Raw genomic sequence first — 12868 nt, 5'->3', positions numbered from 1 at the left:
GTCTGTTAATCAGTTCTAGTTTTATTCATTTTACCTGTAATCCAAAGAAAAGAAAAAAATAGTAAGTGTCCAAACATGTAACATATTAACAAGGTAAGTTTATAACGTTCACAGTATGTGAAATACCTTTTTGAATTTGGGCATGCCGTTCCCAAGATACAGTATCTTAGCCAATCATTAGTCAGTACCATAGCCTACAGGCACCTCCTTTATGTGAAGAAATTGAGAAATGAATGTGAAGAATTGACATTCAACTGAAATATTAGTACTGCAGAAAAATCTGACAGCTACAGTAAGATGCTGTTGTTTTTGTTTTGTTTTTTTGTTTTGTTTTTGTTTTTTTTATATATATAAATGTTCTTAATAGTTCTGATCCCAATAAACATAGATGACACCAAACTGAAAGGAACTGACGGAAAGGGTTCTGAATGGTGGGCTTGTCAGAAGTTCTGTGTCCGGTAATAAGAAAGCTGAATATCTTTTACGGTCTTGTTTTTTAGAGCAGATTTTGTTTCTGTCTTACAGGGTGTCTTGTGAAGCACTGGGCTTTGATATTGGCCACCTCCAAAGCCCAGCAGTTGCTATTCCGTATTATTGATTGCCTGCTGCTGCCTCATGCCCTCTTTCAGCAGGACAAAGGGATCCCATCCCCCTTGCTGTCTGTCTTGAGAGACAACCTTCCACTTTTCCTCCAGGTGAGTGGAACAACTAGACTTCATGTAGCAGCCTATACACTACTCTATACGACTCTGTCAGGTGACAAAGTAAATGGCTTGCTAGCCCTCTTCATGGAAATGTATGAGGCTGGTTGACCTACAATTTCCAAAAAGAAGATATATTACTATGTTTATTTTATTTGTTTATAGTCTTTTCCACATCAAAATATCAATAATTCTGAATAAACAATAGAAAGGGTGTAGAACTCAATAGCCTTTAGTGATGAGGCCAGTAAAATTTGGTATAAGAATAGTTAGTTAAGAATAAATGAAAATGTAAATGCATAAAAATAAATACAATATTATACAGAAACTAGACTATTGACTTATTTAGAATGAGTCCCACAGTGATAAGCATGTAGTAATAACAATACCAACATTGTGTTACACCTCTACAGTGCCGGTCACTCATATTCATTTATTGACTCTCTGTTTTTATTTTATTTATTTTTGTTCTCAAAGGGGCTGTCTGTTATATCAACTGCGTCCCAGACCCAGGGGGCCTACATAAAGCAGCAGCTCCGCAATATAATTCAGCAGTATTTCGGACGTTTTCTCCCTGCATCTCCCTCCTCTTCAGCCATTGTGAACCACCCAGTTCTGCTTGCACTCTGTGAATCTTCACCCAGCCCCAGGACTGCCCAGCTTCGGAGGACGGTGCTTCAGGTTATTACGTAAGTACTTGCCTGTCCATTCTGATAATGTTATAGAATTAAACAGACACTGAGGTGTGTTATAAAGTGACATGATAAAGTGTTTATCTGAAAACTGTAGAATAACAGCCTAATGTGACGGTGGGGTGGGTGGAGAAATGGTTTATAAATTATCACATTATAAAGTGAAGGCAACAAACCCCTTGTGAAATTAAGCCATTATTAATAACTAGCCATTTTGATTTAAGGTTAGTAACCTGGATTTAGTAAGCAGACTATTTTTTTTTTCTTTTTGTATTTGCTGATGTTTGATGGTAAAATTATCTTAATATGTTACTAGCCTGTGGCAATGTAGAAGTTAGTCTGATTATGTCGCAGTAGAACTCGACTTATAAGAATATAACATAGTAATATTAGTACTGTGGAATGAAACTGAACAGCTACCACTGCATGGGTTTGTAGAAATGTGACTCAAATCAGTGATTTCTTCCGCTGATTGTCATTTCCTTAAGGCTTATTCAAATAACACACTTTTCCGACCAATCTTGCACATCCTTTGACAAATGTTATTAAAGTGGGGAACAGAAGAATTCATTTATAGATATATCGAAATATTTTAAGATAGCTGTAGATCATTTTAAGATATCTAAAATACATTTAGATATCTGAAAATGATTTCCAGATATCTTTAAATGGGACTTTAAATTATAGTTAAAATGCATTTTCAGATATCTTTTTTAATCATTTTAAGATATCTCAGTGTTTTTCAGATATCTTTAAATAATTCAGATATCTGAAATTCAATATAGATATCCTGTTAATTTAGAGACATCTGTAAATCATTTTAAGATATCTCAGTTCATTCAAAAAAGAGCAAAACAGAGATATCTCTAAATAACAGTTTAGCGTACCATGCCAGCAAAACATTATTTAAAGATATCTGTAAATCAATTTGAGAGCGCTTTTATTTTTAGATATCTCAAAATGAAATCAAGATATCTTCAAAACTGGTTCATTTACAGATATATCAAATTAATATAAAGATATCTGCAAATGATTGTACAGATATCTCTAAATATTTCAAGATATCTTGAAATGCAATTTGAGATATCGCCTAAATTATCATTTGGCTTGCCATCAATTACAATCAGTTATTTCTGTTACATCGAGTGTAGAAATGCTGTTTTCCTTTTTTCATGCATGAAATGACTCTTCTGGGACCAGTTGATTTTTTTGATCTCCCCTTGGTTTTTTATTGTGTTAGTGATGGCTACATGCAGTTTAAAGGCCATGCCCCTCCACCCCGCTTGGCATCCATCCTGTCTTTCCTTCATGAGGTTTTGAGAAGGAGCAACGACAGTGATCCAACCAGCTATACAGAACCACTCACGGCTGTGCTGAAGTGCCTGATACTCGTGAATGAGCCACAAGGTTGGATATCTCCAAAGTGAATTTCAAAATAAATCTATTGTTTTTGGAGTTATGAAATGCTCAGTTTTCAGATAAGTCACATCCCTAAATATAGTATTGTTTTTTAATGTATAAACATTTTGTTTTGATGAAATGCTCCTGTGTTCTTCAAAACTGTTGCACATGCAGATTGCTTCATAGACATTTGCTTGTAATGGAGTCACATGCCTTTTCAGGAGTAGTCATCCTTACTGCTGTTTTTTTTATTTTTTTTTATTGTAAAGCAGGGTCATATTGAGTAAATATTAGACCGTATTAACATCTACATTTTGTCACGACATTCTAATTTTTATGTAATGTATTTATTTGTAAATAGTTTTGTATTTTGATCCATTCTTGTTTGTAGTGAAGAGACTGAGCACGGAGACCCTACAGCTTGTGGTTGAGCATTGCCAAGCAGTAGCGAGAGAAGGCCCCTGCACACAGCTCTCATCAGTGTTAAGGTAGGTAAAGTAGCTTTGTCTCCAATAGGAGCCAGCATCCACAAAAGCTTGGCAAGAACTACAATGGGAGATCATTGCAAAAGTGCAATTGTATGGCTGCATGAACCCTGATCTCCAGCGCTGGACTTTTTTTCTTCTTTTCCTTACCTTTTTATGATGTTTGTAATGTTATTGCTCCAATAATGAGTTGTATTTTTTCAGTAAAATTCACTGAGCTAGCTGCCTGTGGATTGTGTTGCATGTTTTGTTGCCCAACCAATACATACAAATCCTAAAATCAATCCAAAAAACCATTTCCTCTTAGCTACTTGCAGATACTTTTGCTCCATGGACATAGGACATGTGCAGAGTGGACATTGCTGGATAGCTCTCGAGGTATAACTCATATACAGCAGCTCCAGATGCCTTTCGCTTTAGGTGTTGATTTAAGCAATCTTGGCAGCATATTTTAATAAACCAGTAGACTGAAAAGTCTGTATGTGTGTGTTTTGTAGGCAGTTTGTCGAAGAGCACATGGGGGTGTATGACCTGCAGGTGTACAACGTGCTGGAGATAGTGGCAGTCCTGGAGCAGTCCGTGGTCATCGGCCTGATCCCTACAACCTCTCGCTGCCTCAGAGACACAGAACACAAGAGGGGCCTCGGCAAGAACGCTTCGCAGAGGTAAGGGTTTACTTTCCTTTACCAGCAGAGAAGCTGTCATATAATAGACATATGCACAGATAAGAGCTCCTAAGGCAGGAGAAGAGAACTACTATTCTATTAGAAACCTCAGAACCTTCATCCACCAATCAAGAATCTGTTTCATTGCGCACAACCTCCTCGTGGACTACCTGTAAAAGTTCAGGTTCTTATTTGTTACACTGTCTTGAGAGCTCCAATCTGACACTTCCTGCGTATTAGCAGTGCCAGCGGGAGTGAGGTTCTACAGTGTTAGACTACTGTTAAACAACAGGCATGTGGATTAGTAAAGAAAGATATAAAGGTTAAATGAGTGGTCAGGTGTAAACCTGTGTGCTATGGCACTGCAGAGGAATAATCTGTTGATTTTATACAGTTTACATGGTTAAGGATTTATTCTTCCACTAATTTTTTGGAAATGTGAAATTAACTTAACGTAGTCATGTTTGTATACCTTCATTTTGATAGATTTTCTTCTTTTGTGTGTTCTTTACAACCATTCCAAGATGTTGTAGTCTGTGAGAGATGTAGGACTTCTTGTACTAGTAGATACATTTACACCATGCTAAGAATGGGCATCCAGCCCCAAGAGCCGCACTTTGCAGTAAAGTATTGTTCATTCAGAGGGTAATGGTGAGATGTTAATTGTATTATTAATTTTATTTAGCCCATTGTGAAAACTTTTGAATATCTGCCATCTGCTCAACTAATACATGATTCTGTTTCAGAAATGCGTATAAAAGGCTTCTGTCTCGTCTTGGGGACGAAGGACAAGCAGAAATCCTGAACCTCGATAATGAGTGACTGCTTCTTTTTTCACAATGGTAGCAGATCAGACCATCGGTGCCAGAGGGGGTGCCAGGCCCCATATAAATATATATATATATATTATATATATATATATATATATATATATATATATATATATATATATATATATATATATATATATATAGATATATAGATATATATAGATAGATAGATAGATAGATAGATAGATAGATAGATAGATAGATGTCACACGCACACACAATGTCAATTTTTGTATTTTTTATAATTTTCTTTTTACTGTGAAATAAATATCTGTTCATTTATTAAAACAATGTACTGTATATATTTATACATGTTTTAAAAAGACTACTGCATTGGATCAGAAGAACATGTAACTGCGTATAGGGGGGGGGTAGTTTTAGTGACAAGTGTTCTGATAAAATACAGCCTGTTAGAGAATTTCCTATGAAATCTTTCCCTAGCCATTATACAGCAATATATACACACTCACTTATGATTGTTTTTATTTTTTTTTGTGCTGGGACAAATAATCAAGAATTTCAACAAGCAGTGCTAGATTTCGCCAGAAAGTTAACTTACAGACTTATTATGTCCAAAATGAGAATAAATGCCTCAATGTCACCAGCTTTTGTTCTGTAACGTTCTCCACATATTAAAGTCTTATTGAATACTGCTGTGCTTGTGTTATTATTTACCTGTGTTGCTGGGCCAGTCCCAATATTACTTGCAGGGCAGGTCAGATGTTCCCCATGACTTGAGCATAAGTGATGGAATGAGCAGCAAGCCCCATGTGGAGTGAACTAAAACCTTTCCAGAGTATATAAAGAAACAGGGTGTACTTATGTGTAAACTTACAATCGGCCTGTTGGTTTAAAACTACAGTACAATTAAATTGTACTTGTGCATATTTAATATGAAAGCAAAAATAGTTTGTCTTTTGTTTTTAACGCTTTAGTAACAGGTTTAATTTTACTGGTCAATAGCTCAGGCTGGCTTCATTCTTTGTCCTCATTCTTAAGTTGCATAGTGCTAACACATAAAGTAGGGAATTTGAAAGGGCCATTTTCTGATTTATGCATTGAATTAAAGATGGTGATCACGGTTAAATATCTGGTTGAGAAAATACCATAACCACCACTCGCCACACAAGCAAAGTAATTGCTGTTTCCCTGCTTTAAACACTGAAACAGTATTGGGGGTTTTGAGGTGTGAGGGGTAGAATTTGGTATTTCAAACCACTACCATTCTTGAACAAGTGATCAGAGTTAAAGCCCTAATTCAAACTGCTTCTACAGTTCAGAAGCTAACATGGAAATTGAATCAGACAGGCACTAAGGGAGGTGGAGGCACAAATAAAATTACAGGGCGCTGTTCCTTATCATGTACGAAATGTAACCATTTCCTAATGGGTTTTTATCTCCTAATGACCTGTAAATCTGAATAAAAATATCAAAGCTGCTCGTCAAGAGGCTGTGACGCAGTCATGCCCGCCCCCGAGAGCATACGTGGACTGCACCCACAGATCTCGTCACAATTTTCCCTTTCACCTAACCCAGCGGTCCTTTAAGTCATGCCCGCAGGCAAATTCGTGTCCGCGGCAGCTGTTTTTAAATTATGGGTTGTGAACACATTTCTGGCGGGTCGGAGCGTGGGAAAATAAAGAAAGCTTGAAACACATTTTCCAGTCAAAAGTGCCACAGCAGTTTGTTGACAGCACTGCTCGCTTATGCTGCGCTTGTACGTACGCAACATTTTTTTTTTTTTCATGAAAGGCTTTTGCGATACGATCAACCAATTGAATATCTGCATTGTCTCTGCGGTAGCCCAATCATAAGTTAGCTGGGTGGGACATAAACTGTTTTTGTCTGTTTCAGGTGCAGGTACCGACTGTAAGTTTAACCAATAGGAGAGTCAAATATCTGCCAAGTTTTACGCAGCTGTCCAATCATAAGCAAGCAAGGCCGTTCACTTTATTCTGCATGAAAATTGAAGGCGAGTGAGTAGCCAATGGGAAAGTGAAAGATCTGACAGCTGTCCCATCATTCGTGAGCAGAGACAGGGTGTTAATATGCATAAAATAATACATTTCAGTATTTAGAATTTAAGTTTCTATATATTTTTTTTTTTATTTCACCAGACAAGGGAAACGCTGTAGTAGATTTAGTTACAAATCCACTTTCTCTGAATAACTGTACTGCGGGTGAGCAGCCTTTAAAACAGTAGTGTTGACATATTTGTCAAATTGAAACAAAGCAAAACGCTATCTACACTTTTATGGTTATCTGTGCAAACATGCTATTTACAAATATGTGCAGTGCGTATTTTATATAAATTATTTAAAGAATAAGCGCAGCACGCACAATTACTACCTGATACTTGGCCTTAGCAGAGTGAGCCAGGAATAACCCCACTAAAACTCTTAAACAAAAAGAATATATATGTATGTGAGTGTGTGTGTGTGTGTGTGTTGTATATGTCACAAGAAGGCAGTGTGAAAGATAAGAACCTATGAAATAGTTAGCGTGCCTGCAAACAGCCAAATGAGATCAATTTATGCCCATGCCCAAATTACTTTGAGGACCACTGACCTAACCTGATGGGAGAGCTACGAACAGGTAACACATTACTTCTATCTGCATATTTGCTTGTGTAATTATTACTATTAAATGAGGTAAGATTTTTTAAGTTATATTAGTCTTACTGCTTATACGTACATTTTTGGAATGCAGCTGACACTAAAACAGAAAACCGGTACAAAAATTGACGCTCGGTTCAATCTTGGTTAATTACTGTTCCACCTCGGTGCAATGTCACCTACTTAGTTCTGACAGTGGCACCATCCCTGGTTCAGTACCAGTGGATTTGGTTTGTCTTGACAGCAGTTTTTTGTAGAGGTCCAAGAGATCAGCGGACTCTCAGCAGTTGAATAAACAGTGGGCAGCTGTTTCCCATCAGGGCTCCGTCTGCCCCCTGTTCCTTTGGAACAACAAGGAGCAGTAAGTACAGACTCTGAAGAGGTGGGCGATCCGGAGTTCCCCTGTGTGGAAGTAGACTCAGTAGTGGTTCAACAATTAAACGATGCATCGATTATTGATCATCCAGGACCATGCTGTCCACTTTTTCAGCTCAACAGAGATTTTACAGTAGTGACATTCCAGACACTTCTGGACTTGTGGCAGCAGCTTCCCAGACCCTTCCTTTAGGCTCCTGCACATGTGCCCTGTCGAAGCCTGGTTCAACAGCAGGGTTTTTCAGCCCACGTTAAACCGTGGCCGCCTAGTGACAGTGTCTCACTACTGTCTAAAGGCGCTCTCTTGGTGGACACCACCTGCCCATCTACAACTAGGCGTAGGGATGGGTAGCGTCATCAAAAGGGAGGTCATCACTACATCCAGCCTTATCTAGGGCACTGTGTGTCAGGGCAGGAGGCACTGGGGGTATGGACACCCCCCCCCCCTTGGCATATTCTCTATTTAAATATTTTGGAGCTGCAGGGTTGATCTGACCTTGCAGAATTTTTTACAGGTTCAAGAGAGACGCATGCTTGTCCAGATGGACAACACTAGCATGTTGGCCTATATAAACCACCATGGCGGCCTTAGGTCTTCCAGTCTCCATCGCATAGCCCACAAGATTTTGCTCTGGACACAAGATCACCTCTTATCACTGCGAGGCGATACACCTGCCCAGGGTGATAAACTGGGTGGCGGACCTCTGAAGGGGTGGTCCTAGCACCTCAGAATGGAGGCTTCACCCCGAGATGGTAAGCCTCATTTGGGAGCAGTTATCGAGAGCAGAGATAGATCTTTTTGCCTCCCGGGAATCGACTCACTGTCCCCTCTGACTCTGCATAACAGGAGCCAGAGACCCTCTGACAATAGATGCCTTTACACACCAGTGGCTGAGGCAGTGCTTCTGCTGTGTCTAGAGAAAATCAAGAAGGACTGGGCAGGGTGCTATTAGTAGCCCTTTACTGGCCCAGAAGACTGGTTTTCAGCTCTTTTACAGCTCCTGAGCGGCCAGTCGTGGAGCTTGCCAAAACACCGTGGGACATTGTGGCAACCTGATCCATCGAGCCTTCGGCTCTAGGTCTGCCCCCTAAACTGCGGAATTTGAGTCTGGGTCTGTCTAATAGGGCCATTGACACCAGAAAATGCCAGAGCAACATCCCAGCATGGGTACAAGTATGATGTCTTTCAGACATGGTGCTTGCTGCTGGGTTTTGACCCCATGACCTGTCCTATGGCATTTATCCTGCAATTTTTGCAGGACCTGTTTTGATGATGTGAAATCCCTCTCTACATTAAAGGTCTATCTGGCAGCATGTTCAATTTGATTTACTCTCCCCAGGAGCTCACTTCCTGGCGGGACAATTTTTGAAAGGAGCTCAGCGGCTTCCGTTGCCTTTTGAAGGATATTGTTATTCGCTGGAGGCTTAAGTAGTGCTTGAGGCACTGTGGCAATGGGAAATTAGTGTTGGTGTAACTTGTATGGGGAAATGGGTTTGTTTTGTGTGCTTTTTGGAGTTGTTGTGTGTGATTAAATGATTGTTTACAGACAGGCTCTTAGTTGAGACATGCTGCCTACTAGGTTTGGTTGTGAAGAAGGGCAGCACGTGATTGACTGTGCCGGTCCTCAAACAGCAGGTGGCCGGGTCTCGACTGCATGTCCGTTTGCCTAAAAACATCCTGTGGGGATCGCTCTGGGTGATTGCAAAGCCATGCTACAGAGGGGAGCTGTGTATACTCGGGAGGATAGAGTCGGCTCTGCAGGAACGACTGTTACGCAACTCTGAAACTGCAAGCGGTGCTTGTGAAGGCAATGCCCAGCCAAGGCCGTGTGAAGCAGCAGGAGTCATCATATGAATACCGGCTCATAGGTAGGTTAGTTTAGGGGATAGTGATCCCAAGTAATGTATAGCGAGGGTTACGTAGTGTAGCTGGTTCCTGGAGCGGGACGCCTCGTTTATTAGGCTAGCGCTCGTCCTGTGTGGCACCTTTTATTTGTAGTTTTTGTGCTGTTTTTATTTTGCCTTTTGTACAGCTTGCTGTATGTGCCCATTGCTTTTAAAGTCACATGACCCCTTTATTTATTTACTTTCTTTTGTATTAATAAATCCTGCACACCTGTGTTGGCGTTTTAACTCCACCTCCCATGTCTCTCTGTATTGCTTAAGCAGCTTCTACCCACACACATGACACAAGCACCCTGTCACAGGCACTCATGAAGCCTCCATTTGAGCCCTTGTATTCAGTTGAGCTGAAACTTCTATCGCTTAAAGGCACTTTTTTGCTTGCAATCATCTCGGCTAAGCAGCTGAGTGAGATGCAAGCATTTCGATTGCATTCCAGGATAAAGGTTACACTTCATACCAATCTCAGCATTCCACATCAAGCAGTCTGTAGAATTGTAGGCTTTCCATCTACCTCCTTTCCAGTCTGACATGGAGTGACAGCTCCATGCACTCTGCCCTGTGTGGGCACTAGCGTATTATGTGGACAGAACACAGTTGGAGGCAGTCTGAACAATTTTTTTGTCTGTTATGGGACTAAGTCCCGTGGTAAAGCCTGGTCTAAGCAGATGGATTACAGACATGGTTAGGACTGCCTATGAGCTGGCCAACTTGCCCCTTCCAGAAAAGCTCACTGCATGACGACTTTGTGGACTTTGTTCCAGGGTGCAGCTGTCAGTGACATTTGCAATGCAGCAGTACGGGCTACTCCCCATACCTGTACAAGGCTCTATAGACTAAATGCCATAGATATACAAAACGTTGAGTTTGGAACGAGAGTGTTAAGGGCGGCTTCAGAGTCGACCCTTACAACAAAAACAGGTGAGTTCTCCCTCCTTGCCTTCCTAATGGTAACAAGCAAGGTAGCCTTTGGCTTAGTCTTGTGGCACTCCAGTCATTCTGCAATATTGCCTTGCAACAGCTTTGGTATTCATACCTATTAGGTAATGGTTACATTTCATTCCTGATAGGGAACATCATCATAACCCTGGTTCCCTGAAATAGAAATGTCCATGACTGCAGCAGTCTAGAAGGAAAGATGATGACGTGATCTGTGCGTGCAGTTCATATACGCCCCCGGGTGCCGGCATGATATTGATATTTCTATTCAGGTTCCAGGGTCTTCGGGAGATAAATACCCATATGTAATCAGTGGTATCTTGGGGGAAAAAAAAAAAATTCAGATTCACCTATTTATTTGCGTAACCTGGCAGTTCCCTTTCAAATACGAAATGTAACCGTTACCTAATGGGTGTTTACCTCCTAATGACCCCGAAACCTGAATATTCTATCCCAAAGCTGCTGCCAAGCCTGTGACGCAGTCATGCCTGCCCCTGGTTGTATAAAGAATGTTTTGTCACAGTGACATCAATATTCGACATGACTTCTTGCCTGATAGGGCTTAATAAAGCCCTGTATTAGGAGACAGTGTGTTATACAAGCCTGCAGATGTCATTAAACTTGGCTTTCTCTTTTTATATTTAAGAAAGGACACAGGACATGAATCCCAAGCATGCTTGTTCTAGTCAGTAGTACATCCCCATCCCTTGGCTGGTAATTGTTACCAATTAATGCAATCTCTACATTCTGCTGTACACTTTACCACGTACAATTGTATCTGTTCAATAAATACGGTCATTTTCACTGCACTTAATGGACCAACTAAAAGCTTCTTTAAGCCGTTTATTTGCCCAGTATATGAATCTTTTCATTATGAAGTGAACGTAATCAGCCTCTGCTGTAACTGCTTGTAAAAAGCAGGCACCTGGGGTGAGTTTTATGTCTCAGGAGAAAGGCTTTATCTGAAAGCCGTTGTTTTAAGTTGCCCCAGATTGGTAGACAAGTCTCTGTAATTCCAGACTGTGGAGACACTGGGATAGAAGTACAATATCCTACAGGGTTTCTCTTTTCCTGAATGGATGTAACCATTTTCAAAGGCAATTAGATCCAAGGCAGTCGGCCGAAGCCTCTTTATTATAGGATTGCATGCTGTTGTGCTGCCGAGGAGAACATACTCCATAATGTTATGGATTTTATTTGCTACAATATGGTGAAGGTCCAAACACCTTGAAATAGTCTTAAAGTTTGTTGTAAATACTTGATTTTGCCTGCTATCTGAGAAATAAGATTAGATAAGAACATGAGAACATTTACAAACGAGAGGAGGCCATTTGGTCCATATTGCTGGTTTGGTTGTGAGTAGCTTATTGATCCCAGAATCCCATCAAGCAGCTTCTTGATGGATCCCAGGGTGTCAGTTTCAACAACATTACTGGGGAGTTGGTTCCAGACTCCCACAATTCTCTGTGTAAAAAAAGTGTCTCCTATTTTTTTCTGTTCTGAATGCCCCTTTATCTAATCTCCATTTGTGACCCCTGGTCCTTGTTTCTTTTTTCAGGTTGAAAAAGTCCCTTGGGTCGACATTGTCAATACCTTTTAGAATTTTTAATGCTTAAATCAGATCACCACGTAGTCTTCTTTGTTCAAGACTCAATAGATTCAATTATTTTAGCCTGTCTGCGTATTACATGCCTTTTAAACTCAGAATAATTCTAGTCGCTCTTCTTTACACTCTTTCTATAGCAGCAATATTCTTTTTGTAGTTTGAACACAATATTCTAGATGAGGTATTACTAATGCATTGTAAAGTACTTCCCTTGATTTAAATGCAACACTTTTCACTATATATCCAAGCCTTTTTTTATAGTTTCCCCACAAGACATTTCTGAGTCAACATAAACTCCTGGGTCTTTTTCACAGATTCCTTCTTCAATTTCAAGTATCTCCCATATGGTGGATATTTTTATTGCCTGCGTGCTGTACCTTAGATTTGTCTATATTAAATGTCATTTGCCGTGTGTCTGCCCAGTTCTGAATGCTGTCTAGATCATTTTGAATGACCTTTGCTGCTGCAACTGTGTTTGCCACTCCTATTTTTGTGTCATCTGCAAATTCAACACGTTTTCTTACTATACCAGAATCTAAGTTACTAATGTAGATTAGGAAGAGCAGAGGACATAATTCTGAAATTTTCCTACTTTTTCCTTGGCCTGCGTCCATTGAGACCACCATGCAATACTTGACCTGTGGTTAAAATGGAAAC

General features: G+C 40.1%; 1 protein-coding gene across 1 annotated transcript in view; it reads left to right on the top strand.

Moving 5' to 3' along the window:
- Positions 1-4808, top strand: part of mms22l (MMS22-like, DNA repair protein) — a 48990-nt gene extending 44182 nt beyond the window's left edge. The window contains exons 20-25 of the mRNA XM_041253226.1: positions 526-695; positions 1179-1390; positions 2634-2800; positions 3186-3282; positions 3777-3944; positions 4691-4808. Coding sequence (XP_041109160.1) covers positions 526-695; positions 1179-1390; positions 2634-2800; positions 3186-3282; positions 3777-3944; positions 4691-4766 — 890 coding nt within the window. The 3' untranslated portion in view covers positions 4767-4808. The remainder of the gene's footprint in view (positions 1-525; positions 696-1178; positions 1391-2633; positions 2801-3185; positions 3283-3776; positions 3945-4690) is intronic.
- The last annotated feature ends 8060 nt before the right edge of the window (positions 4809-12868 follow it).

Source organism: Polyodon spathula, chromosome 6 (genome assembly GCF_017654505.1).
Source record: "Polyodon spathula isolate WHYD16114869_AA chromosome 6, ASM1765450v1, whole genome shotgun sequence".
Lineage (NCBI taxonomy): Eukaryota > Metazoa > Chordata > Actinopteri > Acipenseriformes > Polyodontidae > Polyodon > Polyodon spathula.
Note: the sequence above shows the minus strand (reverse complement) of the source record. Positions and strands in the feature narration are given on the sequence as shown.